The sequence below is a fragment of the Grampus griseus genome (genome assembly GCF_964374135.1).
Source record: "Grampus griseus genome assembly, chromosome: 6".
NCBI lineage: Eukaryota > Metazoa > Chordata > Mammalia > Artiodactyla > Delphinidae > Grampus > Grampus griseus.
The window spans coordinates 102,101,770-102,114,966 of record NC_139000.1 but is presented as its reverse complement, the minus strand read 5'-3'; the positions used below and the strand labels follow the sequence as shown (position 1 = coordinate 102,114,966).

Here is a 13,197-nt window from a genome sequence, read left to right as displayed (position 1 = left end):
AAAAGGTAACATATGAGTTTGCCATATTAGCTGCCATAACAAAACACCAGAGGCTGGGTGGCTTAAACAACATTAATTTATCTTCTCACAATTCTGGAGGCAGTAAGTCCAAGATGGAGGTGCTGACAGGACTGGTCTCCCCTGAGGCCTCTCCCATGCGCATACAGATGGCCACTCTCCTGCTGCCTCTTCTCCCTGTCTGTGCCCCCCCAGGCGTCACCCTTTGTGTCCAAATTTCCTCTTATAAGGACACCAATCAGATTGGACTGGGGCTAGGAACCACCTAAGGGCCACATTTATTAACCTAATCACCTCTGAGGAGGCCCTATCTCCAAACACAGTCACATTCTGAGATACTGGGGTGTCGGCTCCAACGTATGCCTTCTGAGAACACAATTTATCCCACACCAGGTAGCTTACAACTTGTTTTTTTTCACTTAACAGTAAATACATCCTAGCATCACTGCATAGCGGTTTGGATCGTTTCTCTGCTATTTTCTACATCTACAAAAGACTCATTTTGTGACCACACCAGTTTATTCAGCCAGTCTCGTGGACATCTGATGGACATTTGGTTTGTTAATCTTTTGCATTACAGGGTGTTGCAATAACTAACTTTGTACATACACCTTTTTGTATTTTTGTCATTAGATCTTTGTGACAGATTCCTAGAAATGGAATTGCTGGGTCAAAGGGTAAATGAAACTATTTAATTTGGCTTGATATTGCCAAATTGCCCTCCACAGAGATTCACACTACCAGAAAATGTACAAGCGTGCCTATCTCTCCCCAGCCTCGCCAGCAAAGTATGCTGTCAAACTTCTGGATTTTTGCTAATCAAAAATGGTAAGAAACGGTATCTCAATGCATGTTAGACTCGCAGTTCTCTTATGATGAGCGAGTCTGAACATGTTTTCCATGTTTAAGGGCCCTTTCAATTTTGTGAACAAAAATCTCTTGGAGATTTTGATACGAATTACAAAAACTTTTCTCCAAGTTTGTCCTTTGTCTTTTAAATTTTCTTACGGAGCTTTTCCCCCATGCATGCTCCATGCTGTTTGGGTCAAATGGAGCAAAATTTACCAATCTTTGACCTCACTGTTTCTGGTTTTTGAGTCATATTTTGTAAACTTTTTCCATTTCTAGGTTATAAAGGAATTCATGCTTATGAATTCTACTGCTACTTCCAAGTTAGCAATTTTATTTTCAAACCTTTTCCAGCTTTATTAAGGTATGATTGACAAATAAAAATTGTATTTATTTAGATTTCACATGACTTAAGGTGCACATGATTTAATATATGTATACATTATAAAATGATTATCACAGTCAAGTTAATAAACACATCCATCACCTCACATAGTGACTATTTGTGTGTGTGTGTGTGTGTGTGTGTGTGTGTGTGTGTGTGTGGTGAGAACACTTAAGATCTACTCTCTCAGCACATTTCAGCCTACGATACAGTACAGATCTCTGCTGCCTCCTTACCATAAACCATGAGGCTATCACTTACTTAAACTAAACCTTCCTCTTCCCCATGTTAGTTTTGCTTCTTCTCTTGGTTACCTTTGAATTTACATTTCTATTTCTTTTTAAGAACTTAAAAAAAGTATATCTTGAACCCCTAATTTGCAAGATGATAATTTTAAAAACAGCCATAGTGCTTACAGGACAGAGCTCTGATTCCTTCTCTTTCCTCTGGCGCCTCCTGCACATGATTCCTAATACTACAAAATATCCTTTTCCTTACACCCCATTGTTGCTTGAAATCACACTTACTAAAGTTTGCTTCATATTCGCTCCAAAACTCTTGCATTCAGACTTTTCTTTGGAATGGTATAGAATGACCTTTCTTTTTCTCCTGTTTTTTTTTTTTTAATTAATTAATTAATTAATTAGGCTGTGTCGGGTCTTAGCTGCAGCACGTGGGATCTTCACTGCCGCGTGCAAGATCTTTAGTTGCGGCATTCAAACTCTTAGTTGCAGCACGTGGGATCTAGTTCCCTGAGCAGGGATCGAACCTGGGCCCCCTGCACTGGGAGCATGGAGTCTTAGCCACTGGACCACCAGGGAAGCCCCTCTTTTTCTTCTCATATGGCACATCTTCCATTTGCTCAATCATAGGTCTTTTTGTTTTTCCCTCCAGAGACCTCCTCCCTGGAGCACCCTTCTCTTGCTCAAATTTGGCCTGATTGCTCTTCTAGGCTGACTGAACAGCTATAATCAGAGATTTCTACGACACTCCTCTCCTGTGCTATTAGACCCACTGTGTCCTGGATTCTCAAGCTTACTTCCTCATTTTGCTAGAGTGTATCTCCCTCCAGTAATATTAAAAGACAAAAAAACCAAAAAACACATCTCTTGAGTGTCTTTCACAGTAATTGAATTTGGCTGGATACAGAATATTGGGCTTAAATTAAGTTTCTTTCAAAGCTTTAAATGTCCTGTTGAATTCTCTTTCAGTATTCAGACTGCTGTCAAACTTGATACCACTCCGATCCTCGTTTCCTGGTAGGAAAAGTCCACTGTTCTCATTATCCTTATTGTTCAGTTTCACAGTGACATGTCGAAGTTGTGGTCTTTTCTCTTGGTCCTAGGAATTCAGTAGGACCTTTTAACTTGAAGACTCTTTTCTTCAGCTCTGGGAAACGCTCCCTTTTATTCTGATAACTTCCTTCCATTCCATTTTCTCATTCTGAGACTCCAACGAAGTCTCCTAGATTGGTCTTCCATGTCTGTTCTTACTAGTCTTATCATTCTCTTGTCCTCCCTTAACTTTCCTTAACTTTATTCTCTAGTCCAACTACCAAGTTTTATATATTTTTACAAACCTTTCTTTCTCTGCTCCTTTTTCATAGCATCCCCCGCTTCTTAGTTTTCTGCAGATAATATTTTCTGAAATATGAATATATCAGAATATTTACTTTCACGAAGTTTCTTTCCATTTTCTGAATAACCTTTCTCTCTGGGGGTCAGTTTTTCAAACTTACTAACATTGGTCTTTGATGCTCTTGGTTCTACTCAGTTATCTGATTCTTACTTAAGAAGATACCGGCTAAACTGGTAATGCGTTTCCTCTGCTTTCCAGCTCAGCCTCTTTCTTGCATGGGAATTCTACCAGGAACTCTGTGCAACACAGGGCAGGGCAGATGGAGAGGGTCAACCGCAGGCTTTGCTTTAGGGAAACGAGCTGGCTGTCCAGACTGTGGGACCTTCCAAATGCCAGAATGAGAACATTCAGGTGACAACCCCTGTTCTGAGCTTCAGGATGGGAGAGGGAGTGCGGGGCAAACCGGCCCAAATTGTTTCACATACAGGACTTCAATTAATCCGTTTCCACTACCACTTCTCACTCTCAGCACCACTGGACCTGCCAATATTGGGCCCAGAGTTCCTCGGGATTCCATAAGCAGGCTGGCTCTCCCTCCCCCCCAGCACATTCTGGGCTGTAAACCTTTCCCCCTCTTTTATCTGTCAACCCGCTCCCATCTGCTTGTCTTCCAGAAATTCACTGAAGGCTGTTGTCGGTTGCTGAATACCCCTCCTCACCCCCTTCCTCTTCTCATCGCTATTCTAAGCCTATTCCTTCTATTACATCAATTATTTTGGCTCAGTAGGGTCCTGGGAGGGGTTGGGGCAAAACTTAATGGTCAACCCTTCTTGAACTTTCTGGCTATTAGTTTCATGTGAAGAAGTAGGTGGACCTTCTTCGTAACAGTGTTTTGTAGAGAGCAGGAAGGAACCCAGTCTCTAATGCCATGATCTAAGACGTATGCATATTTTCAACTGATGTGTATTTTTTTTCAGCAAGAGGATCTTTCAAAGGAGTGTGTGACCTAAAGAAGAAACTGAACCAGGACAACATCCGGTTTCTTCCGGCTCTGCCGACTTGGGGATGTTTGTGCAGTGTTTAAACCAAGTGAGGCAACACTTTTTGGTTCATGAATCAGGAGGGAAATTTGCTGTTTTGGGTGTGTGTGTGCTGGGGTGAAATGGGTGAGTTTGGTTTTGGAAATGTTGAGTTTTGAGATGTCTGCAGGGTGGTCTAAGAAAAGATGCCTAGTAGGTAGTTGAACCTATGTTAACAGATGGGAAAGATTTGGGAGTCGTCAACTGTGCTGCATATGAAACCACCCAGAAAATAAAGCCATTTCGAAAGACAGAGAGTAGAACTCTGGGTAACATAAACATTTAGGAATGGGCAGAAGAAAACAAATCTTTAACAGAGACCACATAGGACAATTCTCAGTTATGTCAAATGCTGTGAACAAGACCTCTAAGGATGCGCTGGATTTTAGTCACGAGGTTATTAAATGCCTTGGAAAAATAATGAAAGTGAAGTGGCAAACTGGTGGCAAAAGAGGCCTGACTTCTAATAGTATCTGAAACAGTGACTCTGTAGCAGCCTCTGTGGGTCTCTCCAGCAACAGTGTTGGATGGGAAAGGGGATAATGGTGCATTAATCCAGGGTGGGAGCAGAATGAAAGGGATGAAGACCCAAGATAATGGACAAGAGTGTTGAAAACAGCTGAAGACAGCTTAGGATGAATAAGGAAACACAGGAAGTTAAAGGATCTCTGAAAGCTGAAGAGTTAATACTAGAAGAGGCATGAGTAAGATGGCATGAGAACACTGGATGGATAGGAGGCTGGGGTCGGAGAGTGGGGGGACATATAAATGTGTATTATTAAAACTGGGAAGGTCTTGGATACCAACAAGCTGTAGGGTATGGCAGGGGACGGTCCAGCTCAGTGAAGCGGAGGGCAACACCAGGACCTGGGTCAAGGTGCTAGATCTGCTATCCACAAAGAGGCGGTGGCGTCACGAGCCGGCACAGGCCTCTGAGTGTGGAGGAAGACAGAGCTAGTTTCTAAATTCTTCCTGCAATACGGGGAGAACATCCAACCAGCCACTGGCAGTAGCAAAGTCAAACAAGAGGCAGATGGCACATGCATCCCTAAGAAATCTGAGGATTCCCCAAAGAGGGTGAGGTTAGATTAGATCAGATTCGAAGATAAGAATCAATTCCACATTTGAGTGCCCATGATTCCCTGTACTGGGTGTATGTAACCCAATGAAGAAAATGCAAAAATGGCCCTCGGGTAATTCATAATTGAGTATATAATCTCTTATGGCCCTTTCGATTCTATGATAAGATGATTTTAATACTCTTGGTCCAAGGCCAACTAGGAAAAATTTTATTTCTGGGTTTTCCTAACCATACAACAAAGAAATGCACCACTTCTACTCTTTATTACATCTTTAAACACACACTCACCTGATTCTTTCTAGGACGTGCTCTGTCTGCGCAATTGCTTTCTTGAGACTTCCTCCTATTAATTTTCTTTTCTTTATAAGGCTGAGCTTCTGTATTAAATAAGTTGCAAACACTCTCTTCTGAAAAACTGATCAACTGCTATAAAGAAAATTAAAAGCAGGGCTACCATAAAACAGTCAGTTACATTTTCATGAGTGTCTCTCACATTTCTTTTCCCTTCCCTGAGGATTCTACCGTTTTACATCCCATTTCCGCTTAACTCACAAATTCCATTAGAAGTATTTTAACCAAGTCACATTCAAAAGAGGGAAATAGTAATTTCTGATTTCTGATCAAACTTTGACCCAGAAGCATATGCACTCTGTCCTACTATTTTATGGAAGAGAAAAAAACAACTTAAGAATCGTTGTTTTAGGTGCAAACTATTATATATAGGATGGATAAACAAGGTCCTACTGTATAGCACAGGCAACTATATTCAATATCCTGAGATCAACCGTAATGGAAAAGAATATGAAAAAAATATACATATGTATAACTGAATCACTTTGCTGCACATTGTAAATCAACTATAGTTCAATAAAATTTTTGAAAATAAAAACTAAAAAAGAATCACTGTCTTATTCATTCATCAAATATTTATTGAACATCTACAATGTAGCACCTAACTACTGATGGGTTATAGGGGGAAAAATCATGAACCGTCAGATTATCTAAGTTTGACTTCTGGGTTTACCATCAACAGTATCAGTGAAAAAAATATCAGTATGCTATATGTTTATGCACTGTGATGCTATAGATAAAAATCCAAGTTCATCTAATTTAATAAAATCGCAAAAGACATGCATTCAATGGGAGTTATGCTCACACTGAAGACAACTGAAGGTAGTTTTTGAAAAAGTTATATTTATGGCACTTTCTGACTGTTAATACATGTGACTCTGGAGAACAAATGTATGGACATCAAGGGGGGAAAGCTGGTGGGTGGTGGTGGAGGGGGTTGGGATGAATTGGGAGATTGGGATTGACATATATACACTAATATGTATAAAATAGATAACTAGTAAGAACCTGCTGTATAAAAAAGTAAAATTAAATTTAAAAATTAAAAAAAAAATGCAACTCTTCTCCACTTTGCACTTGGATATAACTCATAAAACCACACAGATCCCAAATAAACTTTCTAAACAGACTACCTTCCACATGAACACACACTCTGAAGGCACCTCGTTTATTGTATTTTTCTTCTAACAGGATTAATTAAAATCAAATCAGGAAAACAGCATTATCCTGGCTTACATGATAGGTAGGATATGGTATTAGTTCTTAACACATTGATTAAACCAAGATTTAACTGATAAAGCATTTGATCATGAAAACAGAGAAAAATCTAGTGCAAGATTTAAAAACAGATACATTGTGCCAAATACAAACACTTACACTTCTTCTGTTAGAGGTCCGCGTTGCTCTACCAACTTTACAGGAGGCTATTTTCTCGTGGTTATTTGAAGAGGCAAAGGTATCAGTGCCTGATGAGCAAGACACAGCAAAATTAGGGTAGCTAACAAAAAGCTGTAAGACCCATCATCTATTGGACACACTGGATGCTCTTTTGGATACCAATTTTGCTTTTAGTATCCTACCATATCTGAACATATTACCAGAGATTTCAAAAACATTTTTAAAAACATGAAAATACTTTAATTTCACAAAGTTCAAAAAATTTTAATTTGGTCACTTTGAACGGTATAAATAAAAGGCAGTATAACCTGTCAAAGAGCATAAGCTTTGGAAGATGACAGGCTATACTTCCAATTTAGCTCTAACTTAACACTCCATGTCTTGGATTCTGTGCTAATGAGCTTGGTTTGTGTCCTAGAGCCAACAAGATGTGTTGGTGATCCATTAAAGGATTTCGACCAGGGGAGAGACGTGAATAATGGTTCCATTGCAAGTGCTTTGCCCGTGACATTTGCTGGCCAAGTCCTGGTTTGTCAGGAAAGCACAGAGAGATCTTTGTTGCCTTGTCATGATCATAAAAAAAACTAGAGACCTCAGAAAGTACATATGCACAAAATGCCATGTTGATGTTGATGAACAATTTTGTGTAATCAAAAATGACGCTTAGGATTCATATCATTTCAATTGTGCAACCTGAAAAGGAGCCTACTGTCAGTCCTTAAGTGTTGAGAGGGCAACTCCACTACTTGCAGTGACTTGAAAAATGCGGCTACCCATTAGAGGAAGTTAAATGTGGGTGATTATAAAGTATGGACTTGGGATGGAAAGGGATGGATAAGAGACTTCTTGTAAGCTTTTCTACACGATTTGAGTTTTTGAAAAATCAAGTACGATCATAATAAAAATAAAAATTTTAAAATAAGGTGATTTTCATATATACACATATTTAAAATGACATTTATGATTTTTAGATAAGCCAAAGTTACTACCTGAAAGAGTCTCAGAGATTGAAGACTTACTAAGAGGACTGAGACCTGCAAATGATACCTGAAGAGGTTCTATGTTTTCCTAAACAAAGAAAAAAGTAGAAATTAGATATCTTTAAATCCAGTGGACATAGAAATAATGTGCCCATAAGAAAATAATACGTACTTATTTTTGTAGGAGGAACTGTAATAAGCATAAAGATGGGAAATAAAAGATTAACCAAAAAAAGAGCAAAAACAAGATACTGGATAGAAAAATAAATGTTTTATAATATTTACCAATCATATTTAAGGAAACCATGCTTACTAACTACAACCCACCAAAATAACAATTAAAAATATAATAATAATTTTTAAAAAGTGAAAGTAGTCATGATGATCCACTAATAAGTTACTTTTTGGCTTATTTAAAATCCCATATCCTAACGCCAGTAAAGTAAGAAAATTCATTAATAAACACAACCAAACATTACAGTATTATTCAGGAGACCTTAAGGGTAAATATAAATGCAGATGTCAAATCTTTTCTTTCCCCCAGCCAGTATAATGGTAGCTGTTAATTTTTCATAGATAAGATCTGTCAGGTTGAAAAAATTATTTTTTCTCACCAATTTGCTCAGAGTTTTTAATCTGAAATGAATGCTGGATTTTGTCAGATGCTTTTTCTCCATCTGCTGAGATGACCATAGAGTTTTTCTGTTTTACTCTGTTAATATGGTGAACTCTGCAGACTGGCTTTCAAATAAACCAACCTTGCATTTTGGGGGTAAAATCTCACTTGGTCATAATGTATTTATTCTCTTTTTAGTTAGTATGTTAGTATGTTTGTGAGGATACTGGACTGTAGTTTTCTTCTCTCATAATGTCTGATTATGGTATCAGGCTACTGCTGACATTGATGAGTTGGGAAGCATTCCCAACTCAATTTGTTTGGAAGAATGTATGCAGAATTAGTATTGTATCTTCCTTAAATGTTTGGTAGAATTCATTAGTAAAATCATCTGCATATGCAGTTTTCTTTGTGAGAAGGTTACAATTTAAATTTCCTTAGTTGATATAGAGCTAACGAGACCACCTATTTCTTCTTGAGTGAGATTGATAGCTTGTGTCTTTCAAGGAACGTAGCTTAAGTTGTTGAATTTATTGGCATAAAATAAAGTTCATAATATTCTTTTATGATCCTTTTAGTATTATTAAGATATGTAATTATGTCACCTCCCTTATTCCGTATATTGCTAATGAGTATCCTCTCCTTTTGTCCTGAACAGTCTGATTAGAAGTTTACTATTATTTTCTGCAGCAAAATCTTCTGATTTCAATGATTTGTCTCTATTGTTTTTCTGTTTTCTATTTCATTGATTTCTACACTTATCTTTATTACTTCCTTTCCTCTTCTTAGTTTGGTTTCAATTTGCTTTTCTTTTTCTAGTTTCTTAAAGTGGAAGCTGAGATCATTAATTGGAGACCTCTATTATTTTCAAATACAGGCATTAATTTTTAGAAATTTTCCTCTAAGCACTGCTTTACCTGCATCCCACACATCTTTTGTTACTTTATAGTGGCTTAGGGTTTACAGCACACATCTTTTAACTTATTCCACTTTGTTTATAGCCTAAGAACCTCTCCCAACCTTTATGCCATGTTAATTTGGTTGTATATTTTACTTACCTAGGTTATAAACCAAACAAAATATTGTTGTTACTCTTGCTTTGAATAATTATCCTTTATGGAGACTAATTAAAAAGAAGTCTGTTACATTTGCCCACATACTTAGCATTTTCAGTGCTCTTCATTCCTCTGTGTAGACGCAGATTTTCCTGCAGAACTATTTTCCTTCTGACTAAAGGGCTTCCTTTTCAACACTTCGTCTAATGCCAACCTGTTATGGTAATGAATTATTTCAACTTTTGTTATGTCTGAAAAAGCCTTTATTTCCACCTTTTCTTTTGAAAGATGGTCTCACTAGATAGAGAATTCTAGTTTGACAGGTTATTTTTGGTTTTTTGCTCCAAGTAGTTAAATACATCTTTAAAAGATGTTGCTGCACTGCCTTCTGGCTCGCTCGCATAGTTTCCAACCAGAAATCTGCTGCCTCTTATATTTGTTCTTCTTATGTCACATGTCTTTTTCTCTCTGGCTCCTTTTAGGCCATTCATTGTTGATTTTAAGCTTTGTGTATTTTTCTTTATGTTTCTTGTGCTGGGAATATGTTGAACTTTAGGATCAGTGGGTTAATAATTCTATCAAATTTGGACATTTTTCAGCCATTATTTTGCAAATATTTTTTTCCTGTTCCTTCCAATCTCTCCTCTCGTTTGGGAACCCTAATTACAAGCACTTTATACCACCTGAAGTTGTCCCAGATCACGAATTGTCTGCTCATTCTTGTTCAGTCTTTTTCCTGTGTGTCATTGAGAATAATTTCTATCGCTACATCTTCAAATTCACTAATCTTTTCTCTTGCAGTCTCTAATACGCTATTAATCTCATCCAACATATTTTTATTCCTGGAGATTATAATGTACAGAGTTTGATTTGGGTCTTTTCTTTATCTTCCATGTTCTTAAGAAGCTCAATCCTTTCTCACATTCTTGAACATATACGAAATATAGTTAAAATAACTCTTTCAATGTCTCTCTAGAAATTCTATCATATGTGTCATTTCTGGGTCTATTTCTATTGACTGATTTTTCTCTTCATTATGGGGCATCTTTTCCTACACAAGTATTAATTTTTAATTGAATGCCAGACATTTTGAGTTTAACATTATTTGTTGCTAGATTGTTTTGTTTTGGTTTGGTGGGAAGGATAAAACCATTTTATTGAGGGCCTTCAGAGGAGGGTTGAAGGGCTGGGAGGACAATGAGATCTGATGCCTTGGCCTCCCTGGGATCTCCCCACCTTCACAGCTGCCAAAAGCTGTTTTGATATTCTTGAGGTTCATTATGCAACGCAGTTACATGGGTATAAGTTAGATCCTTTCAAGACTTGCTTTTAGGCTTTGCCAGGCTTTTAGTTTAATTCTGCTCCACTAATGAAGCAATACTCTTCTGAGTACCTGACACCCTCTGAATTACAAGGTTTTTCTACATGAGTTGGTGGGAACACAATTCCTACCCTGTGTGAGCTCTAGGCATTTCCCTCTGCTCCATTTGGGCAGTTCCTCCCTGGCCTGGGGCAGTTTACTCACAAGGATGTGTTGACCAGCACTCAGCTAGAGACTTGACGAGACCCTTTGCAGATCTCCAGAATTCTCTCTCTCTGCAGGTCTCTTCTCTCTGGTATTTTACCCTGTGAACTCCAGCTTCCTTCACTTTTCCAGACCCCAAATCCATCTTCTCAACTCATGGAGACTGCCAGGCTCCACCAAGGTATCCCCTCCCTGTGCTGCAGCCTGGAAATTCAGCCCAGGCAGTAAGTTGGGGCTCTCGTAAGGCTTACCTCATTTGTTACCTGCCTCAGAGATTACTGTCTGTGCTTCCAGACAGTCAATGCCGGTGAACCACTGTTTCATATCTTTTTCTCTGGCTTTTTAGTTGTTTCTCATGGCAATGTAAATTAGGTCCCTCTTATTCCATCTTGGCCAAAAGCAGAATATTCTTATTTCAAAGTATAACAGCAAGAGAGAGATTGAATGATGGCCCCAATATAAAAATGGGTAAGTAAAACTAATAGGCAGTTCTCAAGAAATTCAAATAGCCTATAAACATGTGAAAATGTTCAAACCTCACTAACAAACAATATTTTCCAGTCATCTTTTTCTCCTATTAAGCTATTTTTAAAAAAAGTACCATTAAAACCCAGGGTTTACAAAGGTATAATAAATTAGATCATTTATAGTGCTGTGAGTTCAAATTAGTACATACTTTCTGAATAATTTAGCAGTATGTATCAAAAAGTTCAAAAAATGTTCATATTCCTTAATCCAGTAATCCCACCTGCAGAAATTCATCTTAGGAGGAAGAACAATTTATACTTATAATATATCAATCCTAAGATTGCTGCTCTTTCAACATTTTAACACCTCTGAAATCTGAGTACATGGTGTGTATCACAGTTTAACTTTCAGCCTTTTTTCTTAGTGATAGATAAAACAATGGTACATCTTACAATCAATAGCAGTTAGGTTTCAGAAAATATGCTATGTACAAGGAGTCATGGAAGTATTGTTTTTAATAGGAGAAAACTGGTAATCACCTAGCTAGAAAATGCATTAATTTGTACCATGACACATTGCTCAGTCCATCTCATGATATCAAAGCACAATTATTGCTCATGCAAAATAGGTGAGGTCTGATGAAAATGTAAACAAGATTGTTCCACACTTTTCACACTTACAAGATTCTCTCCCTTGTCATCAAAATTTGGTTGAAGTAACCCCTCAGGAGCTGGGGACTGTTCAAGTAGCAGGGGACTGAGGGTACTTAAATCCTTTTTACGAACCGGTGTTTCTCCTTTACGCAACGGAGTGTTTGCTGGCAAAGATTCATCAAACACTTCAGGGCTTAGGTCCTCTCCGAAAGTAACTCTCTTCCTCTTCCTCACATTTAGAGAGTCTGGTACTGTACAATTTTCTTGACCTTCTATTAGATAATAAATGGGAATATATTTAAAAACTAAACTACATTTCTTACCTAAAAGACATATCCTAGAATCTTTTCACATGATTGCATCTGGCTATTTGTATAACACAAAACATAGTTTGTACAGAAAAAAAGTTTAAAGTGGAAAAGATAAGCAATATTTCTAATTAAAATATGGTCATGGATTTTAAAGTAAATTCTGCATGCCTGTCTTAAAAGATTACAAAATTGAACATCAATTTCCTTACAAGTTTCACATTAAGCAAAAAGGGATAGATGACATGGGTGGAACCAATTCTGAAACTTCAACAGAGGGTCCATCCCTCCCAACTCTTCTTCATTCCCATGTGATTTCAGAAGCATCAGGCGTTAGTAGATCATTGAAAATACTACATACTACCTCAGGTGTTTTTCATAATAAGCAAATGATATCTTCAGGCTTCAAAATAAATCTGAATTTCTTACTTGCTTTTCGTTCTTTGCAACAGTTTGCAAGATTTAAGATTAAGCTTGGATGAGTCCCACCATCACAGAGGTTGTCATGGTGTTCCTAAATAAAATAAACACTGATGAATAATTTTACATATATAAATACATACACACAGACATTAAGAACAACAACTTCAAATTTTTTTCCTGCCAAGGGTAGATACTACATAGTACTGCAGATTATCTTTACTTTCATAGTTGATCTGACTTAAAATGTCATGATATTAGCCACAACGAAAAACTGGGTTCCTTAGCTATCATAATACTTTAGTAAATAGTTTCAGGCCAAAATTAAAGAACAGAAATCCACAATGTGGGCTAAATTCATTCCCTCATTCTTGACCTGGCAAGTGACTTGAAGGAAAATGTGAATGGCCAGAATTACAGTGTACTCTGGATG

At 37.6% G+C, this 13,197-nt stretch overlaps 1 protein-coding gene across 1 annotated transcript in view; it reads right to left on the bottom strand.

Moving 5' to 3' along the window:
• Positions 1-13,197, bottom strand: part of CDCA2 (cell division cycle associated 2) — a gene marked incomplete at both ends in the record, with an annotated part of 48,724 nt that overhangs the window by 10,561 nt on the left and 24,966 nt on the right. The window contains 5 exons of the mRNA XM_082657201.1: positions 5,279-5,416; positions 6,719-6,807; positions 7,729-7,807; positions 12,064-12,308; positions 12,774-12,858. Coding sequence (XP_082513327.1) covers positions 5,279-5,416; positions 6,719-6,807; positions 7,729-7,807; positions 12,064-12,308; positions 12,774-12,858 — 636 coding nt within the window. The remainder of the gene's footprint in view (positions 1-5,278; positions 5,417-6,718; positions 6,808-7,728; positions 7,808-12,063; positions 12,309-12,773; positions 12,859-13,197) is intronic.